Raw genomic sequence first — 23,787 nt, 5'->3', positions numbered from 1 at the left:
TTTATTGTTGTATTGGCATAATTATTATTAGTTAATTTGTTGAATATTTATTGTTAATGTTGAATTTACCATAGAATTAGTAATTGAATATGTTGGAATAATTATTAATTTTACTCTATTATTGCATGCTTTGTGTTTAATTTTTTCCATTTATTTTGATTGTTATTCTAGAGTTTTTTTTTAATTTATTGTTTTGTTGTATTGGCATAATTATTATTAGTTAATTTATTGAATATTTATTGTTAATGTTGAATTTACCATAGAATTAGTAATTGAATATGTTGGAATAATTATTAATTTTACTCTATTATTGCATGCTTTGTGTTTAATTTTTTCCATTTATTTTGATTGTTATTCTATAGTTTTTTTTTTAATTTATTGTTTTGTTGTATTGGCATAATTATTGAATAATTTGTTGAATTGCAATTCTTAATGTTGAATTTACCTTATGATTAGTAATTGAATATGTTGGAATAATTATTAATTTTACTCTATTATTGCATGCTTTGTGTTTAATTTTTTCCATTTATTTTGATTGTTATTCTAGATTTTTTTTTAATTTATTGTTTTGTTGTATTGGCATAATTATTGAATAATTTGTTGAATTGTAATTCTTAATGTTGAATTTACCTTAGGATTAGTAATTGAATATGTTGGAATAATTAGTATAGATTGGGTAAATTGGTTGTGGCTATTGTTAATATGTGCAGGTTTGTGGATTTGGGTAGTATCCGGTATAGGGGAGGTGTTGTCGATTTTTTTTTTACATTTGAATTTAATTATATAATTATTTGTATAAAATTGTGTAGATGCGTAGAACGAAAACCAGAGTTGGTCGCTCAAGTACGGTCGCAGCTAGTTCGTCTAGCAATGATGATGATATTTGCTTAGGTGCATCTCAAGAAGAGGCACCTACACCATCTACGTCGTCAACCTATGCTGCCTCTTCCAACCGTACTTCACAGCGCAGAGGCGGCGTGCCTTCGTAGCGGAATCAATTTACCCACAAGTACGAGGCACAGTGGAAGGACGACCTTTCAATGTAAGTTTGTTAAGGTTTTAGTTTTTTTTTTTAATTACAACATAATTTATGAAGTATTCACTATTGAATTTATTTCATTTATTTTCAGGTTCACAAACATTGAAGTTGCCCAAGTAATATCATCGTCGTTTAAATCATCGATGGAGATTCCATTATTTCAATGGAGTCAGATATCCAAGCATCATGAATGGATGCCTCAAATCAATACATGGTTTAACAGGTTTGAGGTTGGTATTAATTTATAATTTTCAGCTTATTAATATAATTGTAAATAAATTATTATTTTTATTCAAACTTGTTTATTTATACACAACACAAATTCTGTTGGGACAGTGAGCATAACACCTGTTGTGAGGAGGGTGTGGGAAAATCACGCGGTAGGTAAGATCGAAAACAATACAAGATTTTTTTTAGACAAAAATTTATGTTTCGAAATGTAATTTTTGGTTGCGTGATTTTTGGTATGAAGCACAAAAAAATGCAAAAAAAACCCGGAGGGATAGGGGTTTTCAAGGCTGGAACGATGTTGCAGTTTGGAGGGATTTCAAACCGATATACATCCTGGAAGATATATCACTATCTTGAGCACGTGACGTCTGAGCGGTTCACACGACGCTCACAGTCCGGTGCTGGCAACCGGAATCGGCCAATCATGGCGGGGTGACAACGCACACTGGCGGCTCCGTTCCGTTTGCTGCACATGCGAAATGGATGGTAAGATTAATTTAAATGAAATATATCGATAAATTCAGTTGTTGTTAATATATCTTTTTTCAATATAGGCTGCGTCTCTTGGACGTGAGCTGAGCCCGATGGAGCTGTTTGTTAAGACGCACGTGCGGAGTCAAGACCGCCAGAAGGGAGCGCAACAGTTTGTTGATAACTGTGCTCAACATTTCGTGGTATGTTTGTTCAACCATTTTATTTTGTAAGTTATTATGTTTATTGTATTGAATATGATGATTTTTTTTTCAGGAAACCTATAATAATCGGTTGAGGGAGAGATACGGGGACGATTTTTTGACCCATCCGGAATTCAATCCGGATTTGTTGATGGAGGTTGGCTCGTCAGGGGGACCCGATAAAAATCGGGTTTACGGGCTCTCCAACACTATGGCCGACAACTTGCGGTCGACCTGTAGTGTTTCAACCATTGGGAGCTCCCAATAAATATCGAGCTCCCAATCTAAGGAGTTCGTGGCCTTGCAGCAACACACAGCTCAGCTCACCGAGAAATACAATAACCTATCAACAGAGTACCCACAACTCAAAGCGTCTCATGCACAACAAATAGCGGAGTCTGAGCAAATCAAAGCGTCTCAAGCACAACAAAAAGCGGAGTATGAACAACAAAAAGCGACTTATGAACAACAAAAAGCGGCTTATGAACAGCTTCGCGAAATGATTATGAACATGGCAAATAGTGGAACATGTGCGCCTAATCTTTTTTGGCCGTATAACCACTAGCCTCCTCCAGGATCTCCTCCTTCTCCTCCAGCTCCACCTTTATATTAATTTGTAATAAACATTATTTACCTTTAAAACTTCATTTAATATTTTTCTTGAAACATATTCAGTTTGTAATGAATATTATTTAACTTTGTTTTTTTTATGTTTAATATAAATTTTATTTGCATAATTGGTTTGTATTACAATTAATTTATATAGTTTTATATTATATATCCTAAATAAATTTTTAAAAACAAATTCAGAAAAAAACTATTACCAAGGATTTTACCGACGGATTAATTCGGTCGGTATTTTAAACACTCACTGATAGACTTACCAACGGAATTAATCCGTCGGCATTTAACAGTAGTTGCCACTAGTACCGATGAATTTACAGATGGATATATTCGGTCGGTACACTCACCAACAAATTTACCGACGGTTAGTTTCCGTTGGTAAATCACAATATCTCCGATGGACTACAACTCCGTCGGTATATTTCAAGCGGGAATCCTTTTTTTTTGCCGCGCAAATTCCATCTGTAAACCCATCGGCAAATGGTTTTTCTGTTTTTCCGACCGATATAGCAACGGAAGGTGGAATCACCGACGAAAGGAAAGCCGACGGACGTAATCCGTCGGTGATGACGTCGGTAAAAAAATCACTGACGAACTTCTAATCACACACCGACAAAATAATTCCGTCGGTAAAACTGTGAAATCTTGTAGTGCCTTACCAACAGACCCATGCCTTGATGGTTAGATTACAAGAATCTAGTGGCCATAGCTGGCCGTGTTCCAGCATCTGTGGCGAGATAGGTTTATCATCCAATAGCAGGTGCTACTCTATAGCTCTTCATAATGCTTTCTTAGAGCCTCAGAGTAACTCATGTAGAAAATATTTGCACCTAAGTTTGTTTCTAGAATTTGAGATTTATAAGAACCCTAGTTTGTAAGTAATCTTAAATTGTTCTTGGAGGCTTCCATGAGGGAGAAAGTTGATTGCAACCCTAAAAGTGAGGTAACTGGCCTTGGTAAGCAATTATCTAGAGGTTAAGCTAAAATTCTAAATATGCAGAACAGTGGTTATGCCAGCCCATTGCCCCAAACAGAATGTCCAGAATTCCTAATTTATTTCAGATGCTGTTCACTAACCATCACTCTCAGCAACATCATATTGCTAATTATGCCATCATCAGCCTAAGCATTCTGACTTGCACTGCCATCTTCCCAAAAGCATCTTTTATAGTTCTCAATTAAAGAATAGTACCTTGCATATAGACCGACAATTTCCAGATCAACAATCTACTTACAGATTTCAATTTAAATGTCCAACAAACAGATAGAACAATGCCAAGTGACCTCCAAAGTCCACAAACCCATGTCTATTGCACAATTCTTATCTTTGGAGCAGTTAAGTTAAAACAAACAAGAAGAAAATTATTGGAGTTATAAAAAGTTGCACAAAAGATAGCATGCACACAAGATTACGAGGGTCACAAGGATAGAGGAATCAAGATGTAACAAAACTAAATGTGAAAACCGCACATAATGTATTGTGACCTCTAATTCCTAAGGTTGACCTTCATGCTATTTAGTTAAGCTGGATAAGCATATGATATAGTGAGACTTGCCAAGTTTAGTCAAAAGGTTCTTGCATGAGTCATATAGTAAGCATAACACTAAGATAAGAGAAATTACAGTTAATATAGAAGTTATGTAACATGTCAAAATGCTCGTAGCACAATATGTGAATTGCTGGAGTTCGTCAAAAATATTTCATTCAAAAGAATCATTTCTGCGTGTACGAAACCATTTTGGTTGAATACAGCACTTTGAAAGTGACAACTAATGATCGGATCCAAAATTTTGGTAAATAGAAGTAATCCAGTATGAACACTTACAGCTCATTGCTGTCTACCTGGCCAATGATGGAGCAGGACCAGAATTCATCTAAAGGCCAAAATTGCACGTTTGAACAAATTCCATATCATTGTCTACATACTTAGTCCAGAGATTCTTGTATTGGTTCATTGCAATGTCAAGCCAAGGTTTCATGTTTCCATTATAATGAATGACAGCAGCATTGCTGATCTCGTCCATACTAGTACTTGGATTATCTCAATAAGATCATTGTTTTGGTACAATAGCATAATCCAATTAAATGGTTTACAAATATAGATAACATACAAACTCTAGTTACGTTAATATTATCATGTAACTCTTGTTCTTTAATGCGAACTGAACCTATGCATTTATCTTACCTTAATTGTAACTCGTACCAGTAATAAAACGCTACAGCACAATACAAGAGATTGTGAACAAGTTTTGGAGTTCTCAACTTATCGCGTCTAGCTTCTACATATTTCATGGCTCCACAAAGGTTATGTTATGTGGAAATACTGGAGTTCTGCCAAGTTGCCCCAGGCTGCAACTCACCCGACTTAGCATGTCTAGATATGGTATAAATGAAGTTCAATCCTGAAAACACCATCAATTTCGATCCTAAAACAACCCGATTTAAAAGGAGAAAATGAAGATAAAACTTAGAGGAAAAAAGACAAAAAAACAGACCATTACTACAATCCATAATATTATTGTGTCTTGAGCTCCAATGAAAGCTTAATAATTTTAAGGTTCTTCGTGAGACAATGAATAGTGTAATTATAGTCCTTTTCAATTGGGCCCCTAAACCACTAGAACTTTGCAACGAAGCCCCCAATCACCCTAATATTTTGGACTCCTTGCAATTTCACCCCTCGCCCTCTTCAATTAGACCTTCGAATTTCAGCGCTTTTCACAAAGTTGTTCTTTCTTTTGGATCTCTTCAATGTGATCCTCAGTTGAATTTCATACTCTAAATTTCTTTCAATTAAGCCCCTGATGGAACCAAATTAGCCTTTCAAAACTTTAATTGTGTCCCTAATCTTCCAATCTTTGCGAATTGATCTGAATTAGGAATCCAAACTTTATTTTTCTTCAATTGAGTCCATGATTGAATCCACGAATCCCATTAGAAGTATAATTAGGTGCATAGAATTAATTGATTCTTCCAAGTTTTGCCCAATTGACTTTCAAACTTAATTTTTACTTCAATTAAGTCCTTAATTAAGTCAATTAAACCTATTGGAAATTTAATTAAGTCCTTGAACTTAACGAATTCTTTCAATTACGGTCAAGTCTGGATTTCAACCTCAACTTTATTTTCGTTAAGCCTTTCTTCAGTTTGTCATCTCAAAATATCGCAAGGCGACTATTCTTCTGGCTTTTTGACCCGTTGTTGCTCAAAAACTTATCTCCCCATTTCCCTTGGATTTTGTAATTTCTGATTCTTTTTAGATCTTTTTAATAAAAAAAATTTATTTTTTTATAAAACAATTTTGGGAGATCCGAAACTGGGTTATGACGTCAACCATCAACCGAGTGTTAGATTTTTTCCTCGACGCCGCAAGAACCCTATATAAACTCAACTGAAACAGACCATCAAGTTTGATCCTAAAACAACCCGATTTAAAAGGAATAGCATGAAAATAAAACCTGAGCAAAAAAAAATATTATTACAACCCACAATATTATGGTGTCTTCAGCTCAACCAATTAGGCTGTCTTATGAGAAAATGAAAATAAAACATCATATTTAAATACATAAAAAATTATATCAAATCCTACCAGTGCTCAACCCACTAGGCTGTTTCATTAGAAAATGAAATATAGTAAGAAAAAGAAGTGAAAAATGGTGGTTATCCAAAGACTTAAATGTTATCGTGCATCATGTGCATCATAAAGACACTTGTTATTGCAAACAATTTAAACTAGTACAATTCAAGGTGGAAGAGAATGGGCTTAGGCAACAGGTGCCAAGGCTATTATAGCAGCACAACGGTTCCACATTTGGTCACCCTTGGCTGCAACAAAAGTTACTTTCTCCTTTGGCATTTTCGAAATGAATAGTTTTATGAAATCATCATGGCAAGCTTTCCCCGTTGTTATATGCTTTTGGCAACAATATTCTGATGGGGTATTGTTGGTGTATATACTATTAGAGATTTCTATTGCACAACGCTTTGTCACCTTTTTGTGGCACTGTTCCAAATGTTGAGAAAGCTCTTGATTTTCTTCGTTGGTACGAATCGCAAACCCTGGTGTAATGATAAGCATACCGATAAAAAGAAACAGTGTTGAGGAGATGTTTTTGCCAAAACTTCCCATGTTTGTTACAGCAATATATTCTTGTACCTGGATAGAAATTTGATGGGTGCAAATAAAATAACATCATTCAAGTCTAATTTATAGGTACGAAAATACTTCAAAACATTAAATTGATTTGATAGCATTGATTAATATTTGTATGTTAAGAGATGATGAAATCCGTTTCAGAAAGTTAGTTCTTGTTAAAAGGGTTTTGATAGCAACGTATTCAAGCATAATTAAGTAATTATGAGTTACATTTTCATGAAGACTGATTATACGAAAAAGATTGATACATTTAGAAAATTGCTCAATAAGATCATTGTTTTGGTACAATAGCATAATCCAATTAAATGGTTTACAAATATAGATAACATACAAACTCTAGTTACGTTAATATTATCATGTAACTCTTGTTCTTTAATGCGAACTTAACCTATGCATTTATCTTACCTTAACTGTAACTCGTACCAGTAATAAAACGCTACAGCACAATACAAGAGATTGTGAACAAGTTTTGGAGTTCTCAACTTATCGCGTCTAGCTTCTACATATTTCATGGCTCCACAAAGGTTATGTTATGTGGAAATACTGGAGTTCTGCCAAGTTGCCCCAGGCTGCAACTCACCCGACTTAGCATGTCTAGATATGGTATAAATGAAGTTCAATCCTGAAAACACCATCAATTTCGATCCTAAAACAACCCGATTTAAAAGGAGAAAATGAAGATAAAACTTAGAGGAAAAAAGACAAAAAAACAGACCATTACTACAATCCATAATATTATTGTGTCTTGAGCTCCAATGAAAGCTTAATAATTTTAAGGTTCTTCGTGAGACAATGAATAGTGGAATTATAGTCCTTTCCAATTGGGCCCCTAAACCACTGGAACTTTGCAACGAAGCCCCCAATCACCCTAATATTTTGGACTCCTTGCAATTTCACCCCTCGCCCTCTTCAATTAGACCTTCGAATTTCAGCGCTTTTCACAAAGTTGTTCTTTCTTTTGGATCTCTTCAATGTGATCCTCAGTTGAATTTCATACTCTAAATTTCTTTCAATTAAGCCCCTGATGGAACCAAATTAGCCTTTCAAAACTTTAATTGTGTCCCTAATCTTCCAATCTTTGCGAATTGATCTGAATTAGGAATCCAAACTTTATTTTTCTTCAATTGAGTCCATGATTGAATCCACGAATCCCATTAGAAGTATAATTAGGTGCATAGAATTAATTGATTCTTCCAAGTTTTGCCCAATTGACTTTCAAACTTAATTTTTACTTCAATTAAGTCCTTAATTAAGTCAATTAAACCTATTGGAAATTTAATTAAGTCCTTGAACTTAACGAATTCTTTCAATTACGGTCAAGTCTGGATTTCAACCTCAACTTTATTTTCGTTAAGCCTTTCTTCAGTTTGTCATCTCAAAATATCGCAAGGCGACTATTCTTCTGGCTTTTTGACCCGTTGTTGCTCAAAAACTTATCTCCCCATTTCCCTTGGATTTTGTAATTTCTGATTCTTTTTAGATCTTTTTAATAAAAAAAATTTATTTTTTTATAAAACAATTTTGGGAGATCCGAAACTGGGTTATGACGTCAACCATCAACCGAGTGTTAGATTTTTTCCTCGACGCCGCAAGAACCCTATATAAACTCAACTGAAACAGACCATCAAGTTTGATCCTAAAACAACCCGATTTAAAAGGAATAGCATGAAAATAAAACCTGAGCAAAAAAAAATATTATTACAACCCACAATATTATGGTGTCTTCAGCTCAACCAATTAGGCTGTCTTATGAGAAAATGAAAATAAAACATCATATTTAAATACATAAAAAATTATATCAAATCCTACCAGTGCTCAACCCACTAGGCTGTTTCATGAGAAAATGAAATATAGTAAGAAAAAGAAGTGAAAAATGGTGGTTATCCAAAGACTTAAATGTTATCGTGCATCATGTGCATCATAAAGACACTTGTTATTGCAAACAATTTAAACTAGTACAATTCAAGGTGGAAGAGAATGGGCTTAGGCAACAGGTGCCAAGGCTATTATAGCAGCACAACGGTTCCACATTTGGTCACCCTTGGCTGCAACAAAAGTTACTTTCTCCTTTGGCACTTTCGAAATGAATAGTTTTATGAAATCATCATGGCAAGCTTTCCCCGTTGTTATATGCTTTTGGCAACAATATTCTGATGGGGTATTGTTGGTGTATATACTATTAGAGATTTCTATTGCACAACGCTTTGTCACCTTTTTGTGGCACTGTTCCAAATGCTGAGAAAGCTCTTGATTTTCTTCGTTGGTACGAATCGCAAACCCTGGTGTAATGATAAGCATACCGATAAAAAGAAACAGTGTTGAGGAGATGTTTTTGCCAAAACTTCCCATGTTTGTTACAGCAATATATTCTTGTACCTGGATAGAAATTTGATGGGTGCAAATAAAATAACATCATTCAAGTCTAATTTATAGGTACGAAAATACTTCAAAACATTTAATTGATTTGATAGCATTGATTAATATTTGTATGTTAAGAGATGATGAAATCCGTTTCAGAAAGTTAGTTCTTGTTAAAAGGGTTTTGATAGCAACGTATTCAAGCATAATTAAGTAATTATGAGTTACATTTTCATGAAGACTGATTATACGAAAAAGATTGATACATTTAGAAAATTGCTCAATAAGATCATTGTTTTGGTACAATAGCATAATCCAATTAAATGGTTTACAAATATAGATAACATACGAACTCTAGTTACGTTAATAATATCATGTAACTCTTGTTCTTTAATGGGAACTTAACCTATGCATTTATCTTACCTTAACTGTATCTCGAACCAGTAATAAAACGCTACAGCACAATACAAGAGATTGTGAACAAGTTTTGGAGTTCTGAACTTATCGCGTCTAGCTTCTACATATTTCATGGCTCCACAAAGGTTATGTTATGTGGAAATACTGGAGTTCTGCCAAGTTGCCCCAGGCTGCAACTCACCCGACTTAGCATGTCTAGATATGGTATAAATGAAGTTCAATCCTGAAAACACCATCCATTTCGATCCTAAAACAACCCGATTTAAAAGGAGAAAATGAAGATAAAACTTAGAGGAAAAAAGACAAAAAAACAGCCCATTACTACAATCCCTAATATTATTGTGTCTTGAGCTCCAATGGAAGCTTAATAATTTTAAGGTTCTTCGTGAGACAAGACAATGAATAGTGTAATTATAGTCCTTTCCAATTGGGCCCCTAAACCACTGGAACGTTGCAATGAAGCCCCCAATCACCCTAATATTTTGGATTCCTTGCAATTTCACCCCTCGCCCTCTTCAATTAGACCTTCGAATTTCAGCGCTTTTCACAAAGTTGTTCTTTCTTTTGGATCTCTTCAATGTGATCCTCAGTTGAATTTCATACTCTAAATTTCTTTCAATTAAGCCCCTGATGGAACCAAATTAGCCTTTCAAAACTTTAATTGTGTCCCTAATCTTCCAATCTTTGCGAATTGATCTGAATTAGGAATCCAAACTTTATTTTTCTTCAATTGAGTCCATGATTGAATCCACGAATCCCATTAGAAGTATAATTAGGTGCATAGAATTAATTGATTCTTCCAAGTTTTGCCCAATTGACTTTCAAACTTAATTTTTACTTCAATTAAGTCCTTAATTAAGTCAATTAAACCTATTGGAAATTTAATTAAGTCCTTGAACTTAACGAATTCTTTCAATTACGGTCAAGTCTGGATTTCAACCTCAACTTTATTTTCGTTAAGCCTTTCTTCAGTTTGTCATCTCAAAATATCGCAAGGCGACTATTCTTCTGGCTTTTTGACCCGTTGTAGCTCAAAAACTTATCTCCCCATTTCCCTTGGATTTTGTAATTTCTGATTCTTTTTAGATCTTTTTAATAAAAAAAATTTATTTTTTTATAAAACAATTTTGGGAGATCCGAAACTGGGTTATGATGTCAACCATCAACCGAGTGTTAGATTTTTTCCTCGACGCCGCAAGAACCCTATATAAACTCAACTGAAACAGTCCATCAAGTTTGATCCTAAAACAACCCGATTTAAAAGGAATAGCATGAAAATAAAACCTGAGCAAAAAAAAATATTATTACAACCCACAATATTATGGTGTCTTCAGCTCAACCAATTAGGCTGTCTTATGAGAAAATGAAAATAAAACATCATATTTAAATACATAAAAAATTATATCAAATCCTACCAGTGCTCAACCCATTAGGCTGTTTCATGAGAAAATGAAATATAGTAAGAAAAAGAAGTGAAAAATGGTGTTTATCCAAAGACTTAAATGTTATCGTGCATCTTGTGCATCATAAAGACACTTGTTATTGCAAACAATTTAAACTAGTACAATTCAAGGTGGAAGAGAATGGGCTTAGGCAACAGGTGCCAAGGCTATTATAGCAGCACAACGGTTCCACATTTGGTCACCCTTGGCTGCAACAAAAGTTACTTTCTCCTTTGGCACTTTCGAAATGAATAGTTTTATGAAATCATCATGGCAAGCTTTCCCCGTTGTTATATGCTTTTGGCAACAATATTCTGATGGGGTATTGTTGGTGTATATACTATTAGAGATTTCTATTGCACAACGCTTTGTAACCTTTTTGTGGCACTGTTCCAAATGCTGAGAAAGCTCTTGATTTTCTTCGTTGGTACGAATCGCAAACCCTGGTGTAATGATAAGCATACCGATAAAAAGAAACAGTGTTGAGGAGATGTTTTTGCCAAAACTTCCCATGTTTGTTACAGCAATATATTCTTGTACCTGGATAGAAATTTGATGGGTGCAAATAAAATAACATCATTCAAGTCTAATTTATAGGTACGAAAATACTTCAAAACATTTAATTGATTTGATAGCATTGATTAATATTTGTATGTTAAGAGATGATGAAATCCGTTTCAGAAAGTTAGTTCTTGTTAAAAGGGTTTTGATAGCAACGTATTCAAGCATAATTAAGTAATTATGAGTTACATTTTCATGAAGACTGATTATACGAAAAAGATTGATACATTTAGAAAATTGCTCAATAAGATCATTGTTTTGGTACAATAGCATAATCCAATTAAATGGTTTACAAATATAGATAACATACAAACTCTAGTTACGTTAATATTATCATGTAACTCTTGTTCTTTAATGCGAACTTAACCTATGCATTTATCTTACCTTAAGTGTAACTCGTACCAGTAATAAAACGCTACAGCACAATACAAGAGATTGTGAACAAGTTTTGGAGTTCTCAACTTATCGCGTCTAGCTTCTACATATTTCATGGCTCCACAAAGGTTATGTTATGTGGAAATACTGGAGTTCTGCCAAGTTGCCCCAGGCTGCAACTCACCCGACTTAGCATGTCTAGATATGGTATAAATGAAGTTCAATCCTGAAAACACCATCAATTTCGATCCTAAAACAACCCGATTTAAAAGGAGAAAATGAAGATAAAACTTAGAGGAAAAAAGACAAAAAAACAGACCATTACTACAATCCATAATATTATTGTGTCTTGAGCTCCAATGAAAGCTTAATAATTTTAAGGTTCTTCGTGAGACAATGAATAGTGGAATTATAGTCCTTTCCAATTGGGCCCCTAAACCACTGGAACTTTGCAACGAAGCCCCCAATCACCCTAATATTTTGGACTCCTTTCAATTTCACCCCTCGCCCTCTTCAATTAGACCTTCGAATTTCAGCGCTTTTCACAAAGTTGTTCTTTCTTTTGGATCTCTTCAATGTGATCCTCAGTTGAATTTCATACTCTAAATTTATTTCAATTAAGCCCATGATGGAACCAAATTAGCCTTTCAAAACTTTAATTGTGTCCCTAATCTTCCAATCTTTGCGAATTGATCTGAATTAGGAATCCAAACTTTATTTTTCTTCAATTGAGTCCATGATTGAATCCACGAATCCCATTAGAAGTATAATTAGGTGCATAGAATTAATTAATTCTTCCAAGTTTTGCCCAATTGACTTTCAAACTTAATTTTTACTTCAATTAAGTCCTTAATTAAGTCAATTAAACCTATTGGAAATTTAATTAAGTCCTTGAACTTAACGAATTCTTTCAATTACGGTCAAGTCTGGATTTCAACCTTAACTTTATTTTCGTTAAGCCTTTCTTCAGTTTGTCATCTCAAAATATCGCAAGGCGACTATTCTTCTGGCTTTTTGACCCGTTGTAGCTCAAAAACTTATCTCCCCATTTCCCTTGGATTTTGTAATTTCTGATTCTTTTTAGATCTTTTTAATAAAAAAAATTTATTTTTTTATAAAACAATTTTGGGAGATCCGAAACTGGGTTATGACGTCAACCATCAACCGAGTGTTAGATTTTTTCCTCGACGCCGCAAGAACCCTATATAAACTCAACTGAAACAGACCATCAAGTTTGATCCTAAAACAACCCGATTTAAAAGGAATAGCATGAAAATAAAACCTGAGCAAAAAAAAATATTATTACAACCCACAATATTATGGTGTCTTCAGCTCAACCAATTAGGCTGTCTTATGAGAAAATGAAAATAAAACATCATATTTAAATACATAAAAAATTATATCAAATCCTACCAGTGCTCAACCCATTAAGCTGTTTCATGAGAAAATGAAATATAGTAAGAAAAAGAAGTGAAAAATGGTGTTTATCCAAAGACTTAAATGTTATCGTGCATCTTGTGCATCATAAAGACACTTGTTATTGCAAACAATTTAAACTAGTACAATTCAAGGTGGAAGAGAATGGGCTTAGGCAACAGGTGCCAAGGCTATTATAGCAGCACAACGGTTCCACATTTGGTCACCCTTGGCTGCAACAAAAGTTACTTTCTCCTTTGGCACTTTCGAAATGAATAGTTTTATGAAATCATCATGGCAAGCTTTCCCCGTTGTTATATGCTTTTGGCAACAATATTCTGATGGGGTATTGTTGGTGTATATACTATTAGAGATTTCTATTGCACAACGCTTTGTCACCTTTTTGTGGCACTGTTCCAAATGCTGAGAAAGCTCTTGATTTTCTTCGTTGGTACGAATCGCAAACCCTGGTGTAATGATAAGCATACCGATAAAAATTAACAGTGTTGAGGAGATGTTTTTGCCAAAACTTCCCATGTTTGTTACAACAATATATTCTTGTACCTGGATAGAAATTTGATGGGTGCAAATAAAATAACATCATTCAAGTCTAATTTATAGGTACGAAAATACTTCAAAACATTTAATTGATTTGATAGCATTGATTAATATTTGTATGTTAAGAGATGATGAAATCCGTTTCAGAAAGTTAGTTCTTGTTAAAAGGGTTTTGATAGCAACGTATTCAAGCATAATTAAGTAATTATGAGTTACATTTTCATGAAGACTGATTATACGAAAAAGATTGATACATTTAAAAAATTGCTCAATAAGATCATTGTTTTGGTACAATAGCATAATCCAATTAAATGGTTTACAAATATAGATAACATACAAACTCTAGTTACGTTAATATTATCATGTAACTCTTGTTCTTTAATGAGAACTTAACCTATGCATTTATCTTACCTTAACTGTAACTCGTACCAGTAATAAAACGCTACAGCACAATACAAGAGATTGTGAACAAGTTTTGGAGTTCTGAACTTATCGCGTCTAGCTTCTACATATTTCATGGCTCCACAAAGGTTATGTTATGTGGAAATACTGGAGTTCTGCCAAGTTGCCCCAGGCTGCAACTCACCCGACTTAGCATGTCTAGATATGGTATAAATGAAGTTCAATCCTGAAAACACCATCAATTTCGATCCTAAAACAACCCGATTTAAAAGGAGAAAATGAAGATAAAACTTAGAGGAAAAAAGACAAAAAAACAGACCATTACTACAATCCCTAATATTATTGTGTCTTGAGCTCCAATGAAAGCTTAATAATTTTAAGGTTCTTCGTGAGACAAGACAATGAATAGTGTAATTATAGTCCTTTCCAATTGGGCCCCTAAACCACTGGAACTTTGCAATGAAGCCCCCAATCACCCTAATATTTTGGATTCCTTGCAATTTCACCCCTCGCCCTCTTCAATTAGACCTTCGAATTTCAGCGCTTTTCACAAAGTTGTTCTTTCTTTTGGATCTCTTCAATGTGATCCTCAGTTGAATTTCATACTCTAAATTTCTTTCAATTAAGCCCCTGATGGAACCAAATTAGCCTTTCAAAACTTTAATTGTGTCCCTAATCTTCCAATCTTTGCGAATTGATCTGAATTAGGAATCCAAACTTTATTTTTCTTCAATTGAGTCCATGATTGAATCCACGAATCCCATTAGAAGTATAATTAGGTGCATAGAATTAATTGATTCTTCCAAGTTTTGCCCAATTGACTTTCAAACTTAATTTTTACTTCAATTAAGTCCTTAATTAAGTCAATTAAACCTATTGGAAATTTAATTAAGTCCTTGAACTTAACGAATTCTTTCAATTACGGTCAAGTCTGGATTTCAACCTCAACTTTATTTTCGTTAAGCCTTTCTTCAGTTTGTCATCTCAAAATATCGCAAGGCGACTATTCTTCTGGCTTTTTGACCCGTTGTTGCTCAAAAACTTATCTCCCCATTTCCCTTGGATTTTGTAATTTCTGATTCTTTTTAGATCTTTTTAATAAAAAAAATTTATTTTTTTATAAAACAATTTTGGGAGATCCGAAACTGGGTTATGACGTCAACCATCAACCGAGTGTTAGATTTTTTCCTCGACGCCGCAAGAACCCTATATAAACTCAACTGAAACAGACCATCAAGTTTGATCCTAAAACAACCCGATTTAAAAGGAATAGCATGAAAATAAAACCTGAGCAAAAAAAAATATTATTACAACCCACAATATTATGGTGTCTTCAGCTCAACCAATTAGGCTGTCTTATGAGAAAATGAAAATAAAACATCATATTTAAATACATAAAAAATTATATCAAATCCTACCAGTGCTCAACCCATTAGGCTGTTTCATGAGAAAATGAAATATAGTAAGAAAAAGAAGTGAAAAATGGTGGTTATCCAAAGACTTAAATGTTATCGTGCATCATGTGCATCATAAAGACACTTGTTATTGCAAACAATTTAAACTAGTACAATTCAAGGTGGAAGAGAATGGGCTTAGGCAACAGGTGCCAAGGCTATTATAGCAGCACAACGGTTCCACATTTGGTCACCCTTGGCTGCAACAAAAGTTACTTTCTCCTTTGGCACTTTCGAAATGAATAGTTTTATGAAATCATCATGGCAAGCTTTCCCCGTTGTTATATGCTTTTGGCAACAATATTCTGATGGGGTATTGTTGGTGTATATACTATTAGAGATTTCTATTGCACAACGCTTTGTCACCTTTTTGTGGCACACTTCCAAATGTTGAGAAAGCTCTTGATTTTCTTCGTTGGTACGAATCGCAAACCCTGGTGTAATGATAAGCATACCGATAAAAAGAAACAGTGTTGAGGAGATGTTTTTGCCAAAACTTCCCATGTTTGTTACAGCAATATATTCTTGTACCTGGATAGAAATTTGATGGGTGCAAATAAAATAACATCATTCAAGTCTAATTTATAGGTACGAAAATACTTCAAAACATTAAATTGATTTGATAGCATTGATTAATATTTGTATGTTAAGAGATGATGAAATCCGTTTCAGAAAGTTAGTTCTTGTTAAAAGGGTTTTGATAGCGACGTATTCAAGCATAATTAAGTAATTATGAGTTACATTTTCATGAAGACTGATTATACGAAAAAGATTGATACATTTAGAAAATTGCTCAATAAGATCATTGTTTTGGTACAATAGCATAATCCAATTAAATGGTTTACAAATATAGATAACATACAAACTCTAGTTACGTTAATAATATCATGTAACTCTTGTTCTTTAATGCGAACTTAACCTATGCATTTATCTTACCTTAACTGTATCTCGTACCAGTAATAAAACGCTACAGCACAATACAAGAGATTGTGAACAAGTTTTGGAGTTCTGAACTTATCGCGTCTAGCTTCTACATATTTCATGGCTCCACAAAGGTTATGTTATGTGGAAATACTGGAGTTCTGCCAAGTTGCCCCAGGCTGCAACTCACCCGACTTAGCATGTCTAGATATGGTATAAATGAAGTTCAATCCTGAAAACACCATCAATTTCGATCCTAAAACCCGATTTAAAAGGAGAAAATGAAGATAAAACTTAGAGGAAAAAAGACAAAAAAACAGACCATTAGTATAATCCATAATATTATTGTGTCTTGAGCTCCAATGAAAGCTTAATAATTTTAAGGTTCTTCGTGAGACAAGACAATGAATAGTGGAATTATAGTCCTTTCCAATTGGGCCCCTAAACCACTGGAACTTTGCAACGAAGCCCCCAATCACCCTAATATTTTGGATTCCTTGCAATTTCACCCCTCGCCCTCTTCAATTAGACCTTCGAATTTCAGCGCTTTTCACAAAGTTGTTCTTTCTTTTGGATCTCTTCAATGTGATCCTCAGTTGAATTTCATACTCTAAATTTCTTTCAATTAAGCCCCTGATGGAACCAAATTAGCCTTTCAAAACTTTAATTGTGTCCCTAATCTTCCAATCTTTGCCAATTGATCTGAATTAGGAATCCAAACTTTATTTTTCTTCAATTGAGTCCATGATTGAATCCACGAATCCCATTAGAAGTATAATTAGGTGCATAGAATTAATTCATTCTTCCAAGTTTTGCCCAATTGACTTTCAAACTTAATTTTTACTTCAATTAAGTCCTTAATTAAATCAATTAAACCTATTGGAAATTTAATTAAGTCCTTGAACTTAACGAATTCTTTCAATTACGGTCAAGTCTGGATTTCAACCTCAACTTTATTTTCGTTAAGCCTTTCTTCAGTTTGTCATCTCAAAATATCGCAAGGCGACTATTCTTCTGGCTTTTTGACCCGTTGTTGCTCAAAAACTTATCTCCCCATTTCCCTTGGATTTTGTAATTTCTGATTCTTTTTAGATCTTTTTAATAAAAAAAATTTATTTTTTTATAAAACAATTTTGGGAGATCCGAAACTGGGTTATGACGTCAACCATCAACCGAGTGTTAGATTTTTTCCTCGACGCCGCAAGAACCCTATATAAACTCAACTGAAACAGACCATCAAGTTTGATCCTAAAACAACCCGATTTAAAAGGAATAGCATGAAAATAAAACCTGAGCAAAAAAAAATATTATTACAACCCACAATATTATGGTGTCTTCAGCTCAACCAATTAGGCTGTCTTATGAGAAAATGAAAATAAAACATCATATTTAAATACATAAAAAATTATATCAAATCCTACCAGTGCTCAACCCATTAGGCTGTTTCATGAGAAAATGAAATATAGTAAGAAAAAGAAGTGAAAAATGGTGGTTATCCAAAGACTTAAATGTTATCGTGCATCATGTGCATCATAAAGACACTTGTTATTGCAAACAATTTAAACTAGTACAATTCAAGGTGGAAGAGAATGGGCTTAGGCAACAGGTGCCAAGGCTATTATAGCAGCACAACGGTTCCACATTTGGTCACCCTTGGCTGCAATAAAAGTTACTTTCTCCTTTGGCACTTTCGAAATGAATAGTTTTATGAAATCATCATGGCAAGCTTTCCCCGTTGTTATATGCTTTTGGCAACAATATTCTGATGGGGTATTGTTGGTGTATATACTATTAGAGATTTCTATTGCACAACGCTTTGTCACCTTTTTGTGGCACTCTTCCAAATGTTGAGAAAGCTCTTGATTTTCTTCGTTGGTACGAATCGCAAACCCTGGTGTAATGATAAGCATACCGATAAAAAGAAACAGTGTTGAGGAGATGTTTTTGCCAAAACTTCCCATGTTTGTTACAGCAATATATCAAAATTTGTTTTTTTGTGTGTTGCATACGGCCAATACCCTAACATCTTTTTGAATTTCCTCTAAAAAAAAATATTTGAAGTTTTGAAGATGTGTTTCTGCATGGATTTCTTAAACACAAAAATTATTTTCTTGCATTTCTGGATTTTACAACATGTTTGTAAAACTCCAAAGGGTATTGGTCAATATTTCAAAAAAATATAAAAATCTTGTTTTGGAAGGAATTCATCTATTATTCACCGCTAATGTTTGGATAAAGAAATCCTTAAAGGACGAATATCCAAAATATTATTGGGAGTAATAAATCCGCACAAATCCTTGAAAGAAGCCTTGATTATAATCGAGGACATTTCAATTTTTTTTATTCCACGGTTTACGAGATATGAGAGTATAAAACACTAAGACAAAAAAAAATAGGTTTTTAAAAGCACCCTAGATTTCTAAATTTTTCTCCCTCCTCACAATTTACGAGTCGCAAACTCTTGAAAAACTAAAGGGAAAATGAGCTTTTAAAGCACATGGAACTTCCTTGGATTTCTATCCTAATAATTTTAGTTTGCATCAAAACCTAGAAAACTGATGGGATTAGAAAACACCAACACCATAGCAATTATAAGACAAACCAAACACCAAGCAGCTTACCTTCCCTTTACGCAACGAGTCCCTTGCCCTTAGAATTTCTGAAAGACCAGTTAGGTTTCCTAGTGACCAAATACTAGGTGGCGACTCCTTTACAAACAAAACAAAGACCCCGAAACCAACCGAGGATCGCCGCGACGCCGCGCTCCGCTCGTGAGGGTGCGACAGGATGGCGACTCCACTGGGGACCCTAGGACTAGGCTTGGTAATTTGTTTGTTTATGCTATGTTGCTTTTTGTTTTTTTTATATGAATGATACTTTGTTCGAAAGCTTTAGCATGCATCTTTACATTCTGTCATACATGATATAGTCATTCATCACTTTATGATTATTATCTTTTTGAGGGCACACACATTAAACTTTAAGTTAAGTGGGGAACTAGCAGCTTGCCTTATGACTTGAGTCAAGGTTTAAGTTTGTGTAAACCCCAACTCTTTGCTGAGTGTTTAGACTGATGGTGATTGGTACATTTGTCATCCCACTATCTGCTGAACCCCCATATTGCCTTTACGAGGGCGATCACTGGGACAGCAAGAGACCCTTTTTAGAGACCAAGTAGTAAACCTACCCTATGTCTCACGTAAAGGAACTAGAACCTATCCTTAGGGTGTATGATCCATAATATCTTTTGCATCAAAACAAGTCTAACCCCCAAAGCATTTTGAATTGCAGGACTTGTGAACGAAATGGCCACCATTGCTAAACTTTCCATCATAGAATATGGGAAAAATTCTGAACTGTCACAATTGACTGAAGGAGACTGCCTTAGAAGCGATGCTAAGAAACTGTCACCAATCAAGAACCTGAATTGCATTATGAATGAGGTGAACAGGTTAACGACTCACTTTCAGAATGTGGATAAGGATGCATTTTTTAATAAATACGGACGTTTGATGGAAATTGCAAGGGTAAAAGTTTTAAGCCCAGCTGTGCGAGCCATAGTTCATTTTTGGGATCCAGACTACCGGTGTTTTTTCTTTTGGAAGCATAGACCTATGTCCCACTATGGAGGAATATGGGATGTTGACTAAGTTTCCAAACAATCTGTATCGGATTTATTTGCCTTTGAGATCTGACAAGATCATCCCCGAACTGTCAAAACTGCTCAGAATCTCCAACTTGGAAAAGTTTTTGGAAAAGAATGCTACCGGTCTGAAATGGAGGATGCTAGAAATTGAACTGGAAAAGAAGTCAGGATTAGAAAAAGAGAGATTGATTGCCTTGGGCATATTTGGCCTTGTGTTGTTCCCAAGTCAGACGGGTTTAGTGAGTTTGGAGGCCGCTGCTGCTTATGTAGAGTATGAGAATACACAAATCAATCCAGTGGTTGCTATTTTAGCTGAAACTATCTTGACGCTTAATCATTGTAGGAGGACCGGAAAAGGGGCAATGAGATGTTGCACGCAGTTGTTGTATATCTGGATGGTTAGCCATATCGAAACAAAAAAACCTGTCTTCAATAATTTTTGGTGGTTCACCCAAAGACCCCTGAAGTTAGTAGAAGAAGAAGAATGGGGAGATCTAGATAACCAAGGTTGGGTTGACAAATTAGAAGGTTTGCCTAATAGTGATTTTAAGTGGAGAGCACCATGGGTAACGACAGTGGAAGTCCTAATGAGTTGTGGACAAAGACGTTGGGTGCCATTGGTAGGGATTACAGGTTATGTGAGTTATGCTCCTGCCCTAGTGGTAAGGCAACTTGGGGGCATGCAGTTTGTTCCAAGGACTATGGGAATTGCTCAATTCTTTGGTTTGTTCAAAGATTCCATTGCACAAGAAGTTTTAGAGATCGTCAAACAAGATTGGAAGCATTTGGTTTTGGTTGAGATAGAAGGTTTAAAGGATCCAAGTGCAAGTGAAGGATATGCAAGATGGAGAGACTTAGCTGCTTCAGCCATGCCTTGTGTAGAAGCCAAATCTCCCCAAACTATAGAAGAGCCTGTTAAGAGGAAAAGGGTCAATAATGAAGAGGAGTTGAGAAGACAAGTGGAAAAACTTCGGATAGAGTTGAGCAAAAGCAGAAAAGACAAGGCAATGTTGGAAGAAATGATGCTAAAAGAAGATAAAAGGAGAGCATTTCTAGATGAGCAAATACAATCTAGAGATGCGCGAATAACAAAGCTTGAGTTAAAGCTGGGTGAGGAGAAGATTGCTAGGGAAAGGAGTGAGAAGGAGCTAAGAGGGATGAGTTTGGATTGGATGCAAAGTTGCTCTGAACTTGAAGCAATGGAGATTGACTTTAACGATTGCCAAGGAAGTGCAGAATATTTCCAAGAAAAATTTGCACAAGTCCAGTTTGAATTGATGGATAGGATTGGGAAGTATGAGGATTTGAACAAGAAATATATGGAGTTGGAAAGCCGTTCGATGGAGATTGCAAAAGAAGAAAATAAAAGGAAAGGTTTTGAGGCTATTGAAACAGAATTAGCGGTTAAGAAGAATGAGATAAAAGTTATGAGGATAAAGCTTGACAAGGAATGTGAAAAGGTGAAGTATTTGGACGAGAAGCTAGCAGCAATGGAAAAACACAAGGATCAAATCGACGCCAACAACACTGCTTTGAATAGAACCAATATGTTACTTATAGAAAAGATGACCAAGACAGATGAGCAAATGGATGAAGCTGCTGCACATGCTCGAATTATTAGAATTAATGCGCGGAATGTGGGAGGGGACATCATTCGCTATCGCCGAAGCCTAGCTAAAACCGATGCCTTTCTAGGGAAGATTGAGAACCGTGGTTTTGCCTTCTTACCTTTGGCTAGAGAGTTTGTGAAGGAAAGGGATTAATAAATTTTGTATTTCCTTTTTATTTATTAATGTAATAAACTTATCAAGCATTAATGAAAAGGGCATTGACCCATCTTCTTATGCAAAATATGTCTCTTGGTGAAAATGATTCAAGCAAACGACTTGAAAGGTAGTACTCCTAGCAATGTGACAAAAGAACCTATGTTTATAAGGTGGTGGCTATTATTCGTTCACAAGAAAGTTGCATCCATACCCAATATACAAAGCATTCTCAATCATGCATTTTTCTCATACATCTATACACGCATCTACAGATTAAGAAACATAGGTCCCCCTTCTAGAATCCACAACACTCGACAAAGAAAAAGAATGGAAAACGAAGAAAGGTCACAACCAGAAGCTCAGTACCAAAGAGAACTTGAAGGAGTTCGGAATGATGTGGCGCACCTAACCAGTATGTTAGAACAAATGTTGAGAGCCAGAGATGGAGAGGGAACGTCTACTCAACCTGATGAAGCACCAGCAGCAGCTCAAATTCCTGTCGCACCTATAAATGTGGGGGCAAATACACCAAATAAGCAACATCCTAATCCCACTCGGCCCATCCAAATCCCTATTACAATGGATTTAACAAACGAGGACCCACATGATGTCAAACTCTCTAATCATGAAGGGTATGATAAATGGACTGCACTAGAAGAGAGGCTAAGGGCAGTTGAAGGAAATGATTTATTTGACCCAGTTAGGGCTGCTGAAGTATGTTTGGTGCCTAACATTGTTATTCCAAAGAAGTTCAGAGTGCCAGAGTTTGTTAAGTATACCGGGATGGAATGCCCAAAGACCCATCTCCATTTTTACTATAACAAAATGGCAGAAGTTATCCACGATGATAAAATGTTAATTTACTTCTTCCAGGATAGCCTGACAGGATCGGCCTTTAGTTGGTATATGAGGCTGGACAATATTAGGATCAAGAAGTGGACAGACTTGGCAGATGCTTTCTTAAAGCAATAAAAGTTTAATCTTGAGATTGCTCCTGATAGGACCAGTCTAATTACCATGGAGAAAGGAAATCAAGAGTCCGTAAGGGTTTATGCTCAAAGGTGGCGTGACCAAGCTATCAATGTACAACCTCCACTAATAGAGACGGAGATGGTGACACTGTTTGCTAATACTTTTAGGGCTCCATACTATGAACACCTTATGGGTAGTTCAACACAACATTTCTATGATGTGGTGCGGATTGCTGAGAGGATTGAACAAGGAATCCGAAGTGGGAGAATTGCAGAACCTATAGAGAAGAGAGGTTTCATTGGGAAAAAGAAAGAAAATGAGGTGAATAACCTAGAAGGTGGATACAAAGGGAGAAGCAAAAACTACCAAACACCTACCACCCAAATCACCAGTATCAATTTTGCCAAACCCTCCATCCCAAACCAACCCAATCAAACAAGATTCCCAGCAAATAACCAAAGCAATTACCAAAGAAGAGACAACCGACCATCGGAAGAACAATTACCACCTTTACCAATAACCTTAAAAGAGTTATATGCCAAGCTGTTGAGTATTGGGCAAATAGCTCCCCTACCCGTACCACCTATGCAACCACCTTTCCCTGCCTGGTACAACCCCGAGGTGACTTGTGAATACCATGCTGATCACGCAGGTCATAGCATTGAGGCTTGCTTTGCTTTTAAAAGGAAGGTGTTGCAACTGATCAAAGTTGGATGGGTTACTTTCGAGGATTCACCTAATGTGAATTCAAACCCTCTACCCAAACATGTTGTA

General features: G+C 35.3%; 6 protein-coding genes across 6 annotated transcripts; all 6 read right to left on the bottom strand.

Moving 5' to 3' along the window:
- Positions 1 to 6,332: 6,332 nt before the first annotated feature.
- Positions 6,333 to 6,698, bottom strand: LOC133700067 (protein DOWN-REGULATED IN DIF1 11-like). The gene has a single exon (XM_062123630.1). It carries the CDS (start codon positions 6,696 to 6,698, stop codon positions 6,333 to 6,335), a length of 366 nt encoding a protein of 121 aa, XP_061979614.1.
- A 2,010-nt stretch (positions 6,699 to 8,708) lies between these two features.
- Positions 8,709 to 9,074, bottom strand: LOC133700066 (protein DOWN-REGULATED IN DIF1 11-like). Its single transcript, XM_062123629.1, has one exon. The coding sequence runs from the start codon at positions 9,072 to 9,074 to the stop codon at positions 8,709 to 8,711; it is 366 nt and encodes a 121-aa protein (XP_061979613.1).
- Positions 9,075 to 11,089: 2,015 nt separating this feature from the next.
- Positions 11,090 to 11,455, bottom strand: LOC133700065 (protein DOWN-REGULATED IN DIF1 11-like). The gene has a single exon (XM_062123628.1). The coding sequence runs from the start codon at positions 11,453 to 11,455 to the stop codon at positions 11,090 to 11,092; it is 366 nt and encodes a 121-aa protein (XP_061979612.1).
- Positions 11,456 to 13,465: 2,010 nt separating this feature from the next.
- On the bottom strand, positions 13,466 to 13,831 carry LOC133700064 (protein DOWN-REGULATED IN DIF1 11-like). The gene has a single exon (XM_062123627.1). It carries the CDS (start codon positions 13,829 to 13,831, stop codon positions 13,466 to 13,468), a length of 366 nt encoding a protein of 121 aa, XP_061979611.1.
- A 2,015-nt stretch (positions 13,832 to 15,846) lies between these two features.
- On the bottom strand, positions 15,847 to 16,212 carry LOC133700063 (protein DOWN-REGULATED IN DIF1 11-like). Its single transcript, XM_062123626.1, has one exon. It carries the CDS (start codon positions 16,210 to 16,212, stop codon positions 15,847 to 15,849), a length of 366 nt encoding a protein of 121 aa, XP_061979610.1.
- Positions 16,213 to 18,224: 2,012 nt separating this feature from the next.
- Positions 18,225 to 18,590, bottom strand: LOC133700062 (protein DOWN-REGULATED IN DIF1 11-like). The gene has a single exon (XM_062123625.1). The coding sequence runs from the start codon at positions 18,588 to 18,590 to the stop codon at positions 18,225 to 18,227; it is 366 nt and encodes a 121-aa protein (XP_061979609.1).
- Between the last annotated feature and the right edge of the window lie 5,197 nt (positions 18,591 to 23,787).

The sequence above is a fragment of the Populus nigra genome, chromosome 7, assembly GCF_951802175.1.
Source record: "Populus nigra chromosome 7, ddPopNigr1.1, whole genome shotgun sequence".
In the NCBI taxonomy this organism is placed as follows: Eukaryota; Viridiplantae; Streptophyta; class Magnoliopsida; order Malpighiales; family Salicaceae; genus Populus; species Populus nigra.
This window is presented reverse-complemented; position numbering and strand designations above follow the sequence as displayed.

Bases quoted from the DNA above. Each gene is read 5' to 3' on its own strand.
- LOC133700067 (XM_062123630.1), bottom strand. From the start codon at position 6,698: ATGGGAAGTTTTGGCAAAAACATCTCCTCAACACTGTTTCTTTTTATC.
- LOC133700066 (XM_062123629.1), bottom strand. From the start codon at position 9,074: ATGGGAAGTTTTGGCAAAAACATCTCCTCAACACTGTTTCTTTTTATC.
- LOC133700065 (XM_062123628.1), bottom strand. From the start codon at position 11,455: ATGGGAAGTTTTGGCAAAAACATCTCCTCAACACTGTTTCTTTTTATC.
- LOC133700064 (XM_062123627.1), bottom strand. From the start codon at position 13,831: ATGGGAAGTTTTGGCAAAAACATCTCCTCAACACTGTTAATTTTTATC.
- LOC133700063 (XM_062123626.1), bottom strand. From the start codon at position 16,212: ATGGGAAGTTTTGGCAAAAACATCTCCTCAACACTGTTTCTTTTTATC.
- LOC133700062 (XM_062123625.1), bottom strand. From the start codon at position 18,590: ATGGGAAGTTTTGGCAAAAACATCTCCTCAACACTGTTTCTTTTTATC.